The sequence below is a fragment of the Panthera onca genome, chromosome B4 (assembly GCF_046562875.1).
Source record: "Panthera onca isolate mPanOnc1 chromosome B4, mPanOnc1 haplotype 2, whole genome shotgun sequence".
NCBI lineage: Eukaryota > Metazoa > Chordata > Mammalia > Carnivora > Felidae > Panthera > Panthera onca.
The window spans coordinates 6,455,246-6,472,276 of record NC_138345.1 but is presented as its reverse complement, the minus strand read 5'-3'; the positions used below and the strand labels follow the sequence as shown (position 1 = coordinate 6,472,276).

General features: G+C 49.4%; 1 protein-coding gene across 6 annotated transcripts in view; it reads left to right on the top strand.

Annotated features, from left to right (window-relative positions):
* Positions 1 to 17,031, top strand: part of SFMBT2 (Scm like with four mbt domains 2) — a 220,159-nt gene that overhangs the window by 113,074 nt on the left and 90,054 nt on the right. For all 6 annotated transcript variants that reach the window (XM_081796040.1, XM_078450465.2, XM_081796039.1 and 3 more), the window contains one exon: positions 5,324 to 5,421. In XM_081796040.1, coding sequence (XP_081652166.1) covers positions 5,324 to 5,421 — 98 coding nt within the window. The remainder of the gene's footprint in view (positions 1 to 5,323; positions 5,422 to 17,031) is intronic.

The following is a 17,031-nucleotide window of genomic DNA, read 5'->3' as shown; positions in this document are numbered from 1 at the left end:
GAGGACCGGAAATCCTGCCAGTAGCGGCTTCCCTTCTGTGCTGAACGGAAGGCAGCCTGCGATCAGACCCGAGCTCCTTCTCCAGCCACGCAGCCCTGGAGCCCTGCACTCTGAGTGCTCTCCCTGCACCTCCGCTTCCTCTGTGTTCCACAGGCTTGCTAGGCACGTCCTGTCCTCGGGGGGCCATTCTTCCAGATGTGGCATTGACCGTCCCCTCGCTTCGTTCAGATGGTCCCGTCGTGAGGGCATTTCAGTACCCCTCTAACCGAACATCTGTGTCTGATCTGTGCTGCGTCCCTGGTGCCTGGCGCATCGTGGGTGCTCAGTGAATATTTGTCCGGTGAACTGACTGAATAAAAAGCTGGGGATGTCTCTAGGGAGGGAGGGAACCAGCCGAGTCCAGCTTTCAAGAGCCAAATCATTATTGGGGCTGCGGACGCCAATCTGGAGGGGGAGACCTCCCCCAGAATGGCAAGAGCTGTGCTAGCCTTTTTGCCCCTGATGAGTAAGGGGAGCGTTTGAAAACAGGGTCGGATCAAGCAGAGATGCTCTTTGTTGTTGTTGTTGTTGTTGTTTTTGAAATTTATTGTCAAGTTGGTTTCCATACAACACCCAGTGCTCATCCCAAAAGGTGCCCTCCTCAATGCCCATCACCCACCTTCCCCTCCCTCCCACCCCCATCAACCCTCAGTTTGTTCTCAGTTTTGAAGAGTCTCTTATGCTTTGGCTCTCTCCCACTGGAACCTCTTTTTTTTTCCCCTCCCCTCCCCCATGGGTTTCTGTTAAGTTTCTCAGGATCCACCTAAGAGTGAAAACATATGGCATCTGTCTCTCTCTGTATGGCTTATTTCACTTAGCATCACGCTCTCCAGTTCCATCCACGTTGCTACAAAAGGCCAGATTTCATTCTTTCTCATTGCCACGTAGTACTCCATTGTGTATATGAACCACAATTTCTTTATCCATTCATCAGCTGTTGGACATTTAGGCTCTTTCCATCATTTGGCTATTGTTGAGAGCGCTGCTATAAACATTGGGGTACAAGTGCCCCTGTGCATCAGTACTCCTGTATCCCTTGGGTAAATTCCTAGCAGTGCTATTGCTGGGTCATAGGGTAGGTCTATTTTTAATTTTCTGAGGAACCTCCACACTGCTTTCCAGAGCGGCTGCACCAATTTGCATTCCCACCAACAGTGCGAGAGGGTTCCCGTTTCTCCACATCCTCTCCAGCATCTCTAGTCTCCTGATTTGTTCATTTTGGCCACTCTGACTGGCGTGAGGGGATATCTGAGTGTGGTTTTGCTTTGTACTTCCCTGATGAGGGAGATGCTCTTTGTCGATGGGATCTGTTGTTGAGCACCCGGCATGGCTCCAGGACCCACTCCGTGGGCAGGAATATGGCTCTGTGGGGTTCACGGTGATTTTCGTTCCTCTAGAAGAGTTCACGTGTGGCTCCAGCTCGAAGAAGCGGGCGGAGCTGGAAGAACATGGACTTGGAGCCAGGGTCTGAGTTCCAGCTTCTTCTTGCGCTTCTGTCCCTCGCTGCAGAGCCCTGGGCAGCCCCTCTACTCTCCTCCTCTGCAAAATGGGGGTCGTTGTACATTTGCCGTGCCGTGGAGCGTTGACAAGATACCGCAAGTGGTGGGCGTTTTCGAGATACTCGTTCCGTGATCAGAGTTGTGTGGTTCTATTCGGGTTTCTAGGAAATTTGAGAAGGTTGTTGAGATCAGTGGTCTCTTAGAGGCGCCCCCCCCCCCCCCCCCCGCTCTCGTGTTTCTAGATGTTCGGAGAGCGAGGTAGAGTCTTACGTGTTGTTGCAAAAACTAAGGACAAGAAACCTTCTGAGGCCTTTTGCCTCTCTGTCTCTCGATGTTTTTCCGTATTTTTTTTTTTTTGCCTTCGCCACCTTTATGGCAGCCATTTTTTTTTTCTTGGTCTTCCTGAGTCTGGAAATTTCTGAACTATTTCTCTGTCCAAAGATGGTTGTCGCTTTCTGTATTAGTTAGCCCAGGCGGCCACGCAAAACGCGCGGGGGGCTTAAATGACACAGGTGATTTTCTCGTGGTGTTGGAGGATGTGAGTCCGAGATGCGGGTGTTGGTAGGGTTGAGTTCTGGGGACAGCCCACTTCCTCCTCTGTGGATACCCTCTTCTTTATGTGCACAGGGAAAGAGAGAGAGACAGAGAGCTCGGTGCTCCTCCCGTCATGGGGACCCTACCTTCATGACCGCATCTAACCCTGATTACCTCCTGAAGGCCCCATCTCCAAGCACCATCCCATTGGGGGTTAGAACTTCAGCGTATTAATTTTGAGGAGACACCAACATTCCGTCTGCAGCTTCCCAGTGTCTGGCAACAAGCGTAGACCAGTCTTTGCTCACTGGTGAGACAGGAAGGGGTGGTCGTTGCAGGGTGCATGAAAAGGGGGGGGGGTCACCCCTCCAGGCTTTCCTTCGGTCGGAGGTTGTGAGCTGGTGGTCCTCTGCTCCCCTCCTGTTTTCTCTAGCCCTCGCCTCGCAAGAGCCGGCCAAACGCTCAGAGGGCGAGCGCCTCATTTCCACTTAGGCTTCTAGTTAAAGATGGGTCAGGCCAGATTTTAATTGCTTATTACTTCCCCGCAAACAGAAATCGACATGATACACTCTATTAAATTACCTGCAACACAATCATTTTAAGAAAATGGTTTACGTTCTTTTAATGGCGCTATTTATCGTCCATAAACTTGCTGGTGTAACCAAGCGCCTCTCTGTCCTAATGAAACACACACACGGAATATTGTTGTTCTCTGTTTATTGGAACCGTGAGGTGTTTAGCTTTTGCAGGTGGTCGAGCATTCTGAAAAAAACCACATTTGATTTTCACCTTCTAAGAGAAGTGTGCCTTGCCATGGGGTTAAATTCCATATCAGGGCTTAATATCCTCAGAAAGAAGACAAAGGATCGTAAGGCTGTAGGACAGAGACAAAAATCGCACGGAGCCTGGGTTTCTTAGTCCATCCAGGCTGCTCTAGGAGAATAAATACCACAGACTGGGCATTTATTATTTCTCCCAGTTCTGGAGGCTGCAGGTCTGAGATCAGGGCACCCGCAGATTTGGTGTCTGCTTCCTGGGTCACGGGCAGCCGTCCTTCAGCATCCTCACATGGTGGGAGGGGCGAGGAGGCTCTCTGGGGTCTCTTTTATAAGGGCACTAATCCCGTTCGTGGGGGCTCTCCCCCTTGTGACCTCCCAAAGGCCCCACCTCCTACCCATCACTTTTGGGGAAGGATTTCAACATTACTTTTTGGGGGGACACCTTCTGAGATGGCGTGGTGGGCAGAATGGTGCCCTGCCAGTGTGTGGGGACACCTGCCGGGGCCGGGAAGGGCTGTGAGCATCCCTGCTGGGGTGTGTACATCACCGTGCTCTGTTCTGGTGGTCTGGATCCAGCCCTGGCCAGGTGGGGCTTTTGCTCTGGTCTTGCATAGTTTTCATGAACCACTCTTCTCTTCCCCTCTTCTCTATCTCTGGGGCTCCCCAGCCCCCAGACGCCTCCGTTGCAGACTGCAGGGGTTCAGGCACCAGCACAGGGGACCTTCTCTTGCCCTTTCTCACCCTTTGTGTCTTGTCTTTGACCAGCACCGTCCTTTTTCGTGACCTTGGCTCTCTTTTTACTACCGTGCCAGGGTTGAACTCCCTATTGACCAGCATCCAGATCCCTGGGACAGTGAATTTGTTCCTGTCTGCTCAGGAAATCTGGGCTCCTGTGTGTTCTTTCCCTCCTGAGGCTCTTGACCTGCTGCACTTGGTGTCCTCAGGCTTTGCTTCCTGGAACAATTGTCTCCCTTTCACCGAGGTTTTAATGCAGTGCCCCTGAGCTGAACCATTGGTGCATTTCAGGGAATCCTTCTCATGGGGCAGTTTATAAGGCTGTGAACTGGTCCCTCTTCCTCCTTTGTGGGACCCTGTGACCAGCGATTTCTTTGTTCTTTGTGGGACCCTGTGACCCCCTCCTCACCTGTGCATGGTGGAGGGACCGTTGGTTCATTTTCTGGGGCCCCACTGTGTCCGCCCAAGTATGTCAGATACTGTGAAGGAGAATCACTTTCTTTTTGTGTTCCGCTATAGAAATGCCAAATTGGGGGAAAAAGATTCCCTAGAGGTAGAAGAGTATAAATAAAATGTTAAGGAGGATTATACAGTGTGCACAGCAGAGCCTGTCTGCTCACTCATAACCCTTGACGTGACTTTGCGTAACAGACAGCGAATGACAGTGGGCTGAACCTTGATAACTTGACTCCTTCCGGCAGCATCTTTCTCCTCTCGTAATTCTGGTAGCCTGAAAAGACTCGATAAACTGCTAAAACACAGGCACTCAGGCTCAAGGTGAGTTCAGAAGCTGTGGGTGCCAAAATATATGGCTGCATGCTGAAAAGCAGACATGCAAGAAATTAAAAATATAGCCCCAAAGGTTTAATGTTGCCTTTTAACTGTGCTTAAATTCATATTCATGTCCTAACGGTCTGTCTGGAGTAGCCTGGGTTGATATAGGGAAGGTATAAACATATCTCCTTCAAGTGAGTGCTTCTGCAAATCCTATTTTGATAAGGTCTTAAATCCGTGGAGATCAGATCATAAAATTCCCCTGCAGTTTCAGCAATCGGTGGAAACAGGGCTCAACACATTTTTTTTTCTTTCAGTTTTGCATTCAGCCAGAGTAACCTCCATTCGTAAATCCCTCTGTCCCCCACCCCCACCCCCTGGGACGGGGGGGGGGGGGGGGGATATGGGCCACGTGGGGTGTGTTAGCAACATTTCAAGTGTAAATATTAAACTTGGTTGGTAAATTTTAATTCACCTTTTAATAATTTCCTGGCTCACGTGGGCTATTTTTAGCAGATGCAGGCTTAGAGGTTTAGTGAAAAATGGGCCGTAATAACCGAAAATGCCAGACGTGCGTCGTGTCTAGTTTAGAAATTTATCGGGTCCTAAGTTCTTCATCAGCGGATGTGACTTCCCAGGTGTTACATGCAATTTGGGGCAGCAGGTGATTGAAGGTGGTGCTGGGGTGATTTATGCCATTAAATCACTTACAGAATGCCCGCCTGTGTCCCCTGAAGGGCCCTATTAAGTTTATTCTTCATGTCTGATCGAAGCGGCTCAAGTTGAGCTTGAACGGCAGAAAATCCCCTCGGCAGGTGGCCTTTTATGGGGGGCAGGGTGTGAGTGCTCACGGTTGCTGAGTGTGCCAGTGACTCTGAAAACCTGGAAAGTAAAATTCCAGGAAGAACCGCCCAGTAGAATATGTGAGTCCTTACACGCTTCTGTGGTTTGCTGTTGATACAGAAATCTATCCTTTGAAGATGGCCTCTGAGTGGAAGTGTGCTCTGGAAAAATCCCTTATTGACGCCACAAAGTTTCCTCTGCCGATGGAAGTGTTTAAGGTAAGATGTCGGTTCGTAGCGACTTGTTTATTCTTTCTCAGACCGTGCGAGTTCTGGAGTGAAAGGTTCCTTAACGTCGAAGTGCTCCCCGCGGTTGCAAAAGCTAGTTTCGAAAAGCTCGGCCGCTCTGCATTCGAAATGTTCCAAGTGTTTATCTGTGTGCTTTGACCACACTTTGTAATCCTCACAAATTCTCGTCTTAACGAAACACTCGTGGAACTGCTGTGGCTTTACTGTTTTTCTCCATAATGGGCTGGTATGGAGTCACGTCACCTCCTTTGCCCTCCTTCGCCCTTTACCAAAGGGACTGAAGAAGACGTAGCAGGCCTCGTTGGGTATTTGTTGGGGAAAACGAATCGACAGTGATGTGCCTCTTGGTGGTTCGGTTTTCTGGATGGCCCGAGAAATTTGTGCGAGTACCTGCTGGGCGCGAGGCCTCGTAGGTGCTAACGGAAGGGGAATGACATCATAGCGGGAAAGGATCGCCGGGTTCTTAACGCTTTGAAATCATGCCCAACACTTGATATGAAGCCGTGGGCAGGGATGACCCATTCGGGCCAGAGGAAGGCCTCCAATGGCTGTTTTTATGCGGACCCTGAGTCTTGGGCGGTTCTAAACGTGGTCGCAGCCGGCTGGCAGAAACTGGCTTTCTGGTCCCGAGGGGACACCTGTCTGCAGTACCTTTCACCTCCCGTGTGGGGAATGACATGAGGATGACGTTTAGGTGCCAGGGGCAGGAGGAGTTTAGGGCCTGGACGCGGGCATCGGCTTCCTGAATTTTATGTACGCCCAAGTCCTGGCTCAGGATTTTAACCCGTCACAGCAGATCACGTGCCTTCTCGAGCCGCGCTTTTCCTGGTTTGTAACACCGGTTTTAACTTAAAAAGACCGCTTTTGAAACCAGGGTGGCTCAGTCGCTTAAGCATCCGGCTTCGGCTCGGGTCATGACCTCACAGTTCATGAGTCTGAGCCCCGCGTCGGGCTCTGTGCTGACAGCTCGGAGCCTGGAGCCTGCTTCGCATTCTGTGTCTCCCCTCCCCTGCCACTCTGCCTCCTCAGCCCCTCCCCTGTTCATGCTCTGTCTCTCTCTCTCAAAAATAAATAAATGTCAAAACAACAACAAAAAAAGAAAATGATCGGAGTCAACTTAATATTGCCTCGCCAGTGTTGTGTGGGTTAGTTTCCTTTTCAGTGTGGGGCGCTCATTAGCTGTCCAGATGTTTCCAGTAATGCATCGTAAGGTGCTGTGGCTGATGTGTCATTGACTCATGAAACCGATCCGTGGACATACAAGGAGCTTGAGGAATGTCCTGGAGAAGACACTTCTGTCGGGCAGTGGCTGGCTCTGAGTGAGTGGCTTCTGCCTTCTGGGCATCTGGATTTCTAGCCTGTTGCCTTCCCTTTTCTAGCATCACACCCACGTTCCTCGAATACGCACAGTAGCTGTGTAGATGAGAGGCGTTTGGTTGGTGACAGCTGATGTTTGCAGGTTATTCCCGTTTTATTGGAAGCTGAGGAGAGATGTGTTTTTCGATGGGATATACACACCCAGACACTCTAACCACGATCCATTCCATCCTGGCCAATTCTTGATCTGTATCTGTGGCTAATGAGGTTAATGGGACCCGTGCTTTTACGTCCTCAGGACTCACGGTGCATCAAAAGAGAATAAATACTTGGTCGAGTACTTGGAGGAAATACTCAGTCTCTTGGTGCCCCTCATACAACTCGTGTTTTGGTCTTCTTTGACATAAGTGTGTGTTAGAAGAATCCCAAACTGTTTACATAACTGATTCGGGTTCAAGGGTGCTCTTGAAATCTGTAGATAAAAGGCTTTCGTAACGGCCAAGCAATAAGCTAGGTGTCGTTGGGTCCGGTCCCAAGCTATGCCTGTCCTTGTGTCTGTAGTGAGGCTCACTCTCTCCAGAGCGTGGTGTTTCACAAACAAGGGGAAGGAGCCGCTGAGGGAAAGCTGGTTGGTAAAAGAAGATCCCTAAGGATTATTATTGTTTTTCAGCACAAGCGCACTAACGACGACAGGTAGACATTCCACGCACGTATTTCTTCTCTGTAAAGAGGGTTCAGGCTGTGCTCATAATACACTGAAGTCCCCACAGCCTGTTACTTCTTGAGCTCTTCCCGGCTTTGAATTATGTACCTGTCGGTGTGCTTGTAGATTTAACCCGTCGGAGGGCATCTCTTTCTGTATTTTAGCGTCTGAGACCCAGGTTAAAGGCTGGAGAGAGAAGATGAAGTGTGGCAAAGAGAGAAGAGCTTCTCTTTCTCATTCCATCGGCTACAGCCGAAAGGGTAAGAAAGGAAGTGAGCTGTTCTGTTAGGTTGGATTGTGATGTTGTGGTTTCTATGGTGACTGATTTCTTTTTCTCTTGTTCAGCAGCTAAATGCAGCAATAACCAAAAAAAAAAAACAAAAAAAAAAACCCAAAAACAAAAACCCACCAACAATAAAACAAACCAAAATCTCATGGCTGAGTTTGCCCTTCAGGTGGGTTACTTTTATTCTCCCAGAATCTGCTTTAAGCCCCCTGTGTAGGGCCAGCACTAATTCCTTTGGCATGACGTCCCTTGTCCCACACGGCAGAGTGAGTGTCGTGATACCGAACGTGTTCTCATCCACTTAAGCCCAAATGTCCCTTTTAAAGAAGGGCTGTCTTAGACGCAGGGTCATTTTGTTATCAAATGATGTTATCAAATGATGGCTTGCCCCCTGGAATCCTGTCAGTGCGGTTGACTCCGCTTTCGAGGGCGTAGCTGGGCGCCCTGTTCCAGGCTGTCCTACCTTGGGGCTCCCTCGCCGCACCCCTGGGCGTGAAGGCACAGGCTTCTGCAAGCCTTGTGCAGTATCCCTCCTTTGCCGTTCTCATTTCTTTAAAGACTTAGAGGGATTCTGGAAACAGAGCCTCTCTGGGGTGCTAGATGGCAGAGAAGTGCGGTCCTGTGTGACGTATAGAAACAGGAAGGAAGGCCTGCTCTCTGTCGTTCCTCCTGCGCCCCAGGCTCGTGAACTGCAGCCCACGACTTACACAACGGGAAGAGGATGATGGGGGCCATCTCGCTCCACTGAGTGTCAGAGAAAGTCTTGGGAGAGATGCCCTAAGGAAGGCAACTTGGGTCAAACAATATCGTAACCGGAAAAATCGCAAGGCCGGGACAGAGAGAGTTCGCTCTAACGGTTGCTCCGTCCCCAGGGCCCCAGAGCTGCTGCCTGCAGTCTGCTAGATAGTGGCTCGCTTTTAATTCGAAACAAGAAGAACTTAAGAATCGAGTCAACTTTCCGTTCTCTGCTCCGTGAGTTTTCATTCCCAAATGGCTTCTGTTCGCCACCGATGATGTGCGCTCGCGCCGGTTAACGGCACTTCCGGGCAGGGCAGGGTAATATTAGCACGGACTCTGGGAATCGGTGGCGGGATACGGGGCGGGGGTGGTGCACGCATCTCTAAAACAGAAGCATTTCAAAGCGACTGTCATGTCCTAGTTTCATTTCTTCAGATGTTCCGTGCCACTCCCCGTCAAGAATCAGTAAGAAGTGGTTTCTACGTTTTGGTTCTGCAGACGATTTGGTAATCAGCCACAATCAGATCGTATGGCTTGTTTTTTTTTCCCCTCTAAATATACACAGAGATCCTTTGTAGGTTACGTTGGACTTTTCATCTCCACGTGCCTTTTGCGAACAGGCACTTACGAATCGCAGTGTCTCAAGAAAGGGAGTCGGATAGAAGGAGGCGTCCTTGCAGTCAGGGGTTTACAGTCCCTGGAACAGGAGGGCCCCAGCACACTGTGCTTCGGAGCCCCAACTTTCAATCAGTTGAACACCTGCCCTGAGGGGTTCGTGTGTATTGTGGGTGTAAATAAAAGTGTGGGGATCTTTCGGCTTCCTTTTATTTCCTGGGACAGCCGTCGGACTCTGAGTTTCCTTGTCTGGATGGCACGAAGTCAAGGGTGAGATGAAAATCTGCCTCCAGTGTTGTCTCCAGCCCCACTTAGAACCAGTAGGATAAACAAATCAGATTCACTTTTCCAGAATAGGTCATGTTGTGTTTCACATTTAAAAATAGGAACGAATGGGGTGCCTGGGTGGCTCGGTCGGGTAAGCGTCCGACTTCGGCTCGAGGTCATGATCTCGCGGTGCGCGGGTTCAAGCCCCGCGTCGGGCTCTGTGCTGACAGCTCAGAGCCTGGAGCCTGCTTCGGATGCTGTGTCTCCCTCTCTCTCTGCCTCTCCCCTGCTCACACTCTGTCTCTCTCTCAGAAATAAAATAAACATTAAAAAAATTTTTTTTTAAAAAAAGGAACAAATAAGTTTGGAAGAGTAGAAGCCCGACTTAAAGCTTCTTAACATCGATCGGCATGTCCCACATGTAGTTGCTGGTGCGATTTCTGGGTCCCAGCAGGACTGATTCTTGCCCCTAGCATCTCCGTGTTCCTAAAGGAAAATTCATGCATACTCAACTCCAGTCTGCAAAGGAGTTCAGAAAATTTAGTCATTCCGGTTGTGATTTTGTACAGATGGGTCCGTTCCCTGGGCCTCCGTTGTTTCTGAGAGGCCGCAGGGCCATCGGTGGGGGGCGGGGGGCTGCTGAACGAGGAAGGCCCAAGCGTTACAAACCCTTGGTCTTGGGTGGGGACGCGCACACCTCTGGAGCATCTCTGGAATACACGGTACTCCTTTCAGACCCGGCAGGGTGGGGTACGGACAGCACAGGGTAAAAAACGCAAGTGAGACTGTGGATACTTGTCAGGAACTGCGCTGTCATTCTCCTGTGACAGCTGGCTGCCATGTCCATGGTGGCTTCTGGTTACGGAGCCCCACAGGGTGGGAGGGACGATACTGGCCACTCTCCACGTGCCCACTCAGTGTCTTTGCAGCTCGCTGGCGGGCACCTTTGGTCCGTGCACTCGGGCAGACTCCAGGCTCAGACACGTTGATCTCTCGTCCTACCCTGGGCCGGGACCCCGTGGTGCCTCCAGGACGCAAACACAGACCTGTCTGAATCCTGGGGCCAAGATATTTTTTCCTTTTGCTTTCGGACAGTCTTTAAGAAGTAAACAAGGGTATTTACAGGCTGAGCCCAATGAGTATTATTGCAGCAGAGAACGAGAAGATAAATCCCGAGGGCATTGAGGATTGCCTGTCAAGTATCCTAGGTGAACTGGAATGCGTCGAGTGACTCGTCACCTTGGACGGAGGCTCTTAGGGCAGGATGATTCTTTATTGTCACGATTAGCAAGTGCCACCACGTCTTTCAGATGCTGGTACTCCAGAGTGCGGCGGTGCTCCCCGTGTGGAAGAACCACCGCTGGTGTGGACCAGGGGGAGTGGCCCCATTTTTCTTGACCGTGATTGGCTTGGGAGGAGGCACATGGCCAGTTTGGGTCAACAATCCACGGGGAAGCCAGCCGCGTGGTTTCTAGAAGAGAGGTGGGGAGGAGGTGGCTCTCTCTTCTTCCCCTGCACTTTATCCCCTCTGGCCGAGAGTCCTGGGACTCAACACAGAGTGTTGAGAGGGACGGAAGGAACCTGGGCCCCGTAGGGTGGTGTTGCTTCTCCCTTAACCCAGGCTGAGTGGCCAGTCCCCTGTCAAGGCAGCCGAGTGGGTAAAGCTTTCCTCAGGGAACAGCACCCGCTGGGTAACTTGGTCCGCTTGTCTGTGGGTGTGAGATGATAGTGTGCTCCTTAAAAGTAACAAACCGGGTGTTGCCGTGGAGGAAGGGAGGCAGGTTAAGAGCGGTGGCCTTGGGAGGGTAAGTAACGATGCTGGATTTGCCGTGTAGACTGGTATAGGTGCCACGTTGGGATTTCCAGCATCGAGTGAATCCGAACCAAGAGGGATGGTCTGTATGGCTCATCAGACCGAGAGACTGAAGAGCTCCCGGGATGGCTTAATGTTGGAGACAGAGGCAAAGAGAACCAAGGGGCTTTGGGGGGGCTCATGGAAGGTGAAGAGGGAGGAGCCCACACATGCAGGTGTCCCCTCCCCCATACCCGGCTTCTCTCGCGACTGTGTCTGAACTGGTGGTTCTCGACCGGGGAGAATTCGCCCGCCAGGGGGCACTTGGCAGGGTCCGGAGGCATCTTGATGGTCACATCTGGGAGGGCGCTGCCGGCGTCCAGAGGGTAGAGGTCGGAGATGAAGGTGAACAGCCTGTGGTGCACAGGACGGCACCCCCAGTAAAGAACTATCTGGTCCCCGAATGGCAACAGTGCTGAGGTGGAGAAGCCCTAGCCTAGAGAACAGATACTTTTGGGAAACAGGTTGACCAGCAGAAGTCGAGAACAGTCGGGATTTGAGGAGGGTACTTGAGACTTTAACTGTTACGAGGCCCGTGCCAGGCTGCCTGGCAAACGAGCACGTAAAAATTTGGGGGTCGGGGCGCCTGGGTGGCTCGGTCAGTTAAGCGTCCGACTTCAACTCAGGTCACGATCTTGCGGTCCGTGAGTTCGAGCCCCGCGTTGGGCTCTGGGCTGACGGCTCAGAGCCTGGAGCCTGTTTCAGGTTCTGTGTCTCCCTCTCTCTCTGCCCCTCCCCCACTCACTCTCTGTCTCTCTCTGTCTCAAAAATAAATAAACGTTAAAAAAGATTTTTTTAAAAATTTGGGGTTCCTCCCCCCTCCCCGTGTTCCAGGAGCTGCTCTCAGGGTCTAGAAGAGTCGGGACACAAAGTCAGCCCTCCTTGAGGGAAAGTTCTGCTCGTGACTGGCTGTCCTTCCTCTCTCTAAAGGGTGGTGCCTACCCGAGTGGGGACCATCGAGGGCCAGGGTCGTATTTCCATGACAATGGTTTGGTTGCATGTGGGGGCTTCCCACAGTGTTTTTGTCAGCCACAATCCGTCAGTGGGGTGCCAAGCTTGGACCCCGCCCAGAGTGGCCATCACACTCTTCCTCTGTCCAGGGCGCTAAGGTTGTCCCGGGCGTTGCTGTGGAAATGGGAAGAGACGCCCCTGCTTACCAGGAGAGGATGAACTCTGTGTGAGAAGAGACGCTGTCTCTGGTGTCACTGGTGACCTTCACTGGTGACCTGACACTGGTGTCTCTGGTGTCACGGGTGACCTTCACCCAGAATCAGCCACGGTTTGCTGTTAAGTGAGGTTGAATTTCTTGCAGATGCTCTTCTGGTGCTAAATGTTAATCAGTGAAAGCATTCTTTTTTTTTTTTTTTTTTTTTTTTTTTACATTTATTTATTTTTTTGAGAGACGGAGAGAGACAGCATGAGCAGGGGAGGGGCAGAGAGAGAGAAAGAGACACAGAATCCGAAGCAGGCTCCAGGCTCTGAGCTGTCAGCACAGAGCCTGACGTGGGGCTCGAACTCACGAACCACGAGATCATGACCTGAGCCGAAGTCGGCCGCTTAACCGACTGAGCCACCTAGGCGCCCCAGTGAAAGGCATTCTTAATGCTCTGGTTTTTTTGTTTGCTTGGTTGTTTGTTTTAAACAACATAGTGTGCCAGTTTTTGGACTTCGTGAGAAGCTAGGTCTGCCCTAGTTACGTGGTGTAAATCTTGTGGTTCCGGTTGAAGTATATAATACTGCATTTCATCACTACTATTTTTCAGCTTGATTTACTGCATGGATAGTAGATAAAGCTGCTGCTTACAGCTGTAAGTAAAGAATGGAAATGCTTATTAGTGTTCCGCACCCAGATTTTTTATTACATTTTTGTTATAAATATTTCATTGGCCAAATTTAATTCAGTGCAGTGGAATTAAAATGTAATAATGCTATTGATTTAATAAATGTTGGCATTCTCCTGTCCATTTTTAGATGAAACTAATATAATGAGAGTAATTTCCTAATGAACACACGAGCACCGGATCACCGGTAAAACAAAAAGGGGGAACAGTATGATAAATTGGACTGGATCTTTTTTTTTTTCTTGCGGCATGGCATATCATGCTGATACGAGGAAAGGAATTAAAGCGTAGTTCATTATATATCAATTTGAATGTAATACTAATTAAAACCTTCCTTTGACTTCACTGAAGCCTATTTTTAGAAATTATGTAAATTAACCGAGGCCTTTGAAAACGGGCATATGCAATGTTTGAGTTCCCCGAGGACCCCAAATGCTGGCATGTTGGCCCCGGGAAAATGACGCCGTGCGGTATTTTTTGTGTAGGTACGGTATACACTAAGAGATGTGGATGCTCAAAAAATGTGGCAGGGCCATACTGCAGGGCTGCTTTTTGTCCATTTTATGTCCTATCCAACGTAAGCGAAAAAGGAAGCACCGTAGAATTAACGATTGAGGCCCACGTTGCCGCCACTGGAAAATTTCCCGTGGCGTTTGACCGCGGGACTTGGGTTAGGAGTTTGGTTTCCGCACCGGGAGCAGTTCACCGCTTTTCTTGCGTGGAGATCCTCACCAAGTGCATTTTAATTGCATTGTGTTAATTAGTTTGAACTCGCTCTCCCCGCTGCCGCATTCTTCATATTGTTGTCTCGCGGATGGTGTATTTATCTAACGAAGCAGGGGTGGGGGGGGAAGCATCGGCTATTTTAGGGAGTCTGTGGTCCCCACATAACCTGCAGCTCTTCAGGCCCCTAACATAACTGCAGAGAGAGGAGTCAGGTTCAAGCAGGAATGTGGCCCACGAGTGGGACCTGAAAGGGTGGCAGTTTCCGTCTTTCGAGTCTTCTCTTTCCTCTGTCTCCTGCTTCCCGTATGCTCCGTCTCCTTGCGTAGATCAATACTTAGAATCGTTTGTCTGTTTTATAAAGAGCGCCGGGGTTCGCCCTGAAGCTTTATCGCTGTGCCAGAGAAGTTTGGGCTGGTGCTTACTCACGGATGGCTAATACTAAGACCGCTCCGTGCGGTGGTGTTTCTTAACTAGCTGTGTTTGATTCTTCGGGAGAAGGTCGTGCCTTTCTCCAGGCATAGCGATCGTTCCCAGGCAGGGACTGTGTCAGAGGCTGACGTCGGAAGAGGTGGCTGGCCGGCGTGGACCTGCCGCCCCTCGGGGAAGGCTCTGAGCTGGCTCGAGGTCGGGATGCTCTGACCTCAGTGTGTCGGGTGAAAAACATGAGACATAAGCCCGAACCGTAAAGCCAAACAACCAAATGCACTGGTGGTTTGTCCACTCTTTCTTCCCCAGCGTTACACTTTAAAAAAAAAAAAAAAATTTTAACGTTTATTTATTTTTGAGACAGAGAGAGACAGAGCATGAATGGAGGAGGGGCAGAGAGAGAGGAAGACACAGAATCCGAAACAGGCTCCAAGCTCTGAGCCGTCAGCCCAGAGCCCGATACGGGGCTCAAACTCATGGATCGCGAGATCGTGACCTGAGCCGAAGTCGGACGCTTAACCGACCGAGCCACCCAGGCGCCCCCACCCCCACCCCCACCCCCACCCCCACCCCCACCCCCACCCCCACCCCCAGCATTACACTTTGTCAGGAACCACCCCATCTGCTGTCTCTTCATTCTGTATAGATTCACCCACCCGTAACGCGTAGTATTTAAAATACTACTGACTGATTGAGATTCATCAGCCAGGAACGTTTGCCGGGTTAACCGCGTTTATCAGACCAACCTGTCTGGGTTAACGTTGATAATGTTGTGATAAAATAGGCATCGATGAAGGATGGCTTCCTTGGAAAGCACCACAGGCATTTTGCAGCACACGCTTCTTCAATCCTCATTGCTTAAAGCACACACGAAAGCAGTTAGTAAAAATCATTTTCCAATTTTGGATGAAGGCTGAGTGTATATAAACATTTCGAGGGTAATTTTTAGTGTCCGAAGCCTCTGACACACGTTTTTCATAAGCCGCTGAAAGAGTGTGATGAATTAACAGTGAAAATTGGAGGTTAAGGAAATGATCGGTATTAAGAGCTGTTACTTTGTAACCTGGCAAGATGTCTGGGGCTCCTGGATGGCTCAGCGAGTTAAGCGGTTTCAGCGTCAGACTGTTGATTTCGGCTTAGGTCATGATCTCACAGTTTGTGGGATCGAGCCCCACATCGGACTCTGCGCTGACAGAGCAAAGCCTGTTTGGGGTTTTCTTTCTCCCTCTCTCTCTGTCCCTTTCTCAAAATACATAAATAAACTTTAAAACCAAAAAAAGGGGCGCCTGGGTGGTTAAGCGTCCGACTTCAGCTCAGGTCATGATCTCAAGGTTCTTCGAGCCCCACATCGGGCTCTGTGCTGACAGCTCAGAGCCTGGAGACTGCTTGGGATTCTGTGTTTCCCTCTCTCTCTGCCTCTCCCCTGCTTGTGCTCCGCCTCTCTCAAAAATAAAGATTAAAAAAAAAATCAAGAACAGAAATAAAACCTGGCAATATCTGTCTTTGAGATAAAATTTTAGGAGCCTCTAGGCTCTAACGGATTTTTTTTATTTGTTTACTTAATTAACAATAAAGAAAATAAAAGATCCTGTTTGGCCTTTGCTTCCCCATCCGTTGTATCACCTGAAGCTAATCGTGGATGTAGTCAGACCATTTGAATTTGAATCTGGCTTCTCTTGTTAGCTCCGTGCCCTTGCCGACGTAACTAACCTCTCTGTGTCTTAATTTCCTCCCTGTAAGATGGCTACTACCCCATCATCTCTTGTGAGGGGGGAAATGATAATACAAGGAGGTGCTTAGGGGCATTTACAATATATTGCCTCGTTCCTGTTTCCGTGATTGATATTATGTGCCAAACCATGACTTTCGGTGTAGAGTCCTTGCATCTTTAGTAGGAAAGCATGAAGCTCTTGGGTTCTAGAGACAAGGAAACTGATGGGGAACAGAAGTTGATGTATATATAATCTCTGTTACATTGTCGTGCGGCTGAAAATAAGGTTCCCTGAAGAGCGATTGTTAAGGTAGGCTGGTAAGACAGTCCTCCAATGAAATGAATGGCATTTTATCTCTGATCAATAGAAAGCTACTTTAGGGCAAGAATAAAATGTGTAGCGATGAGTGTAAATGGGAATGACATTACCAGCATTTCTTCGAATGAAAGTTTTTCTGTAAGCAATTTCAGTGGACTCCAGTACATTTAAATAAACAGTATTTCTTGACTGTGACAGGCATATTTGTGAATGTACTGAGCATTTAGTAATCCCTCCTGATTTCAGGAATAACATCATTCTTGATCCAATAATTGTGAGGTGTGAATGATTCTCTAGAGCTTTGCAGAGGCCAGAATGCATCTCTCAAACCATAGTGAATTTTCCATTATCTCTCGGTAGATAATCGGTTTTGTGAATCATCTTCAGGGGCCAGGAGCTCTCCCTCTTTTTAACACCGAGAATGATTAGCTTGTGTTTGCGAAAATGAATGCATGTACTCTGACTGCATTAGCAGCCTCAAGTAAATGGTCTGGGGGCGATTAAATTTGGTTTTCAATGAGAGTATCAGTACCTTTCCTCATATACCAATATGAATGTACCTATATACGCACACACACACAGAGCTCGGAAGGTCTGTGTGTTGTCTTATTTTGGAAATTTACTGCCGTTGAATTCTTTAATTGTCTTAAAAATAACTCCGTATTTTTTAGGAGTATCAATGACTCTTTTGCCTTTTTGGATCAAACTGACATGCCTAAATCTGGTATTTTAAGGTCCAGCCTCCTGAGCTAAATTTACCAAGCCACTTTCCCATAATT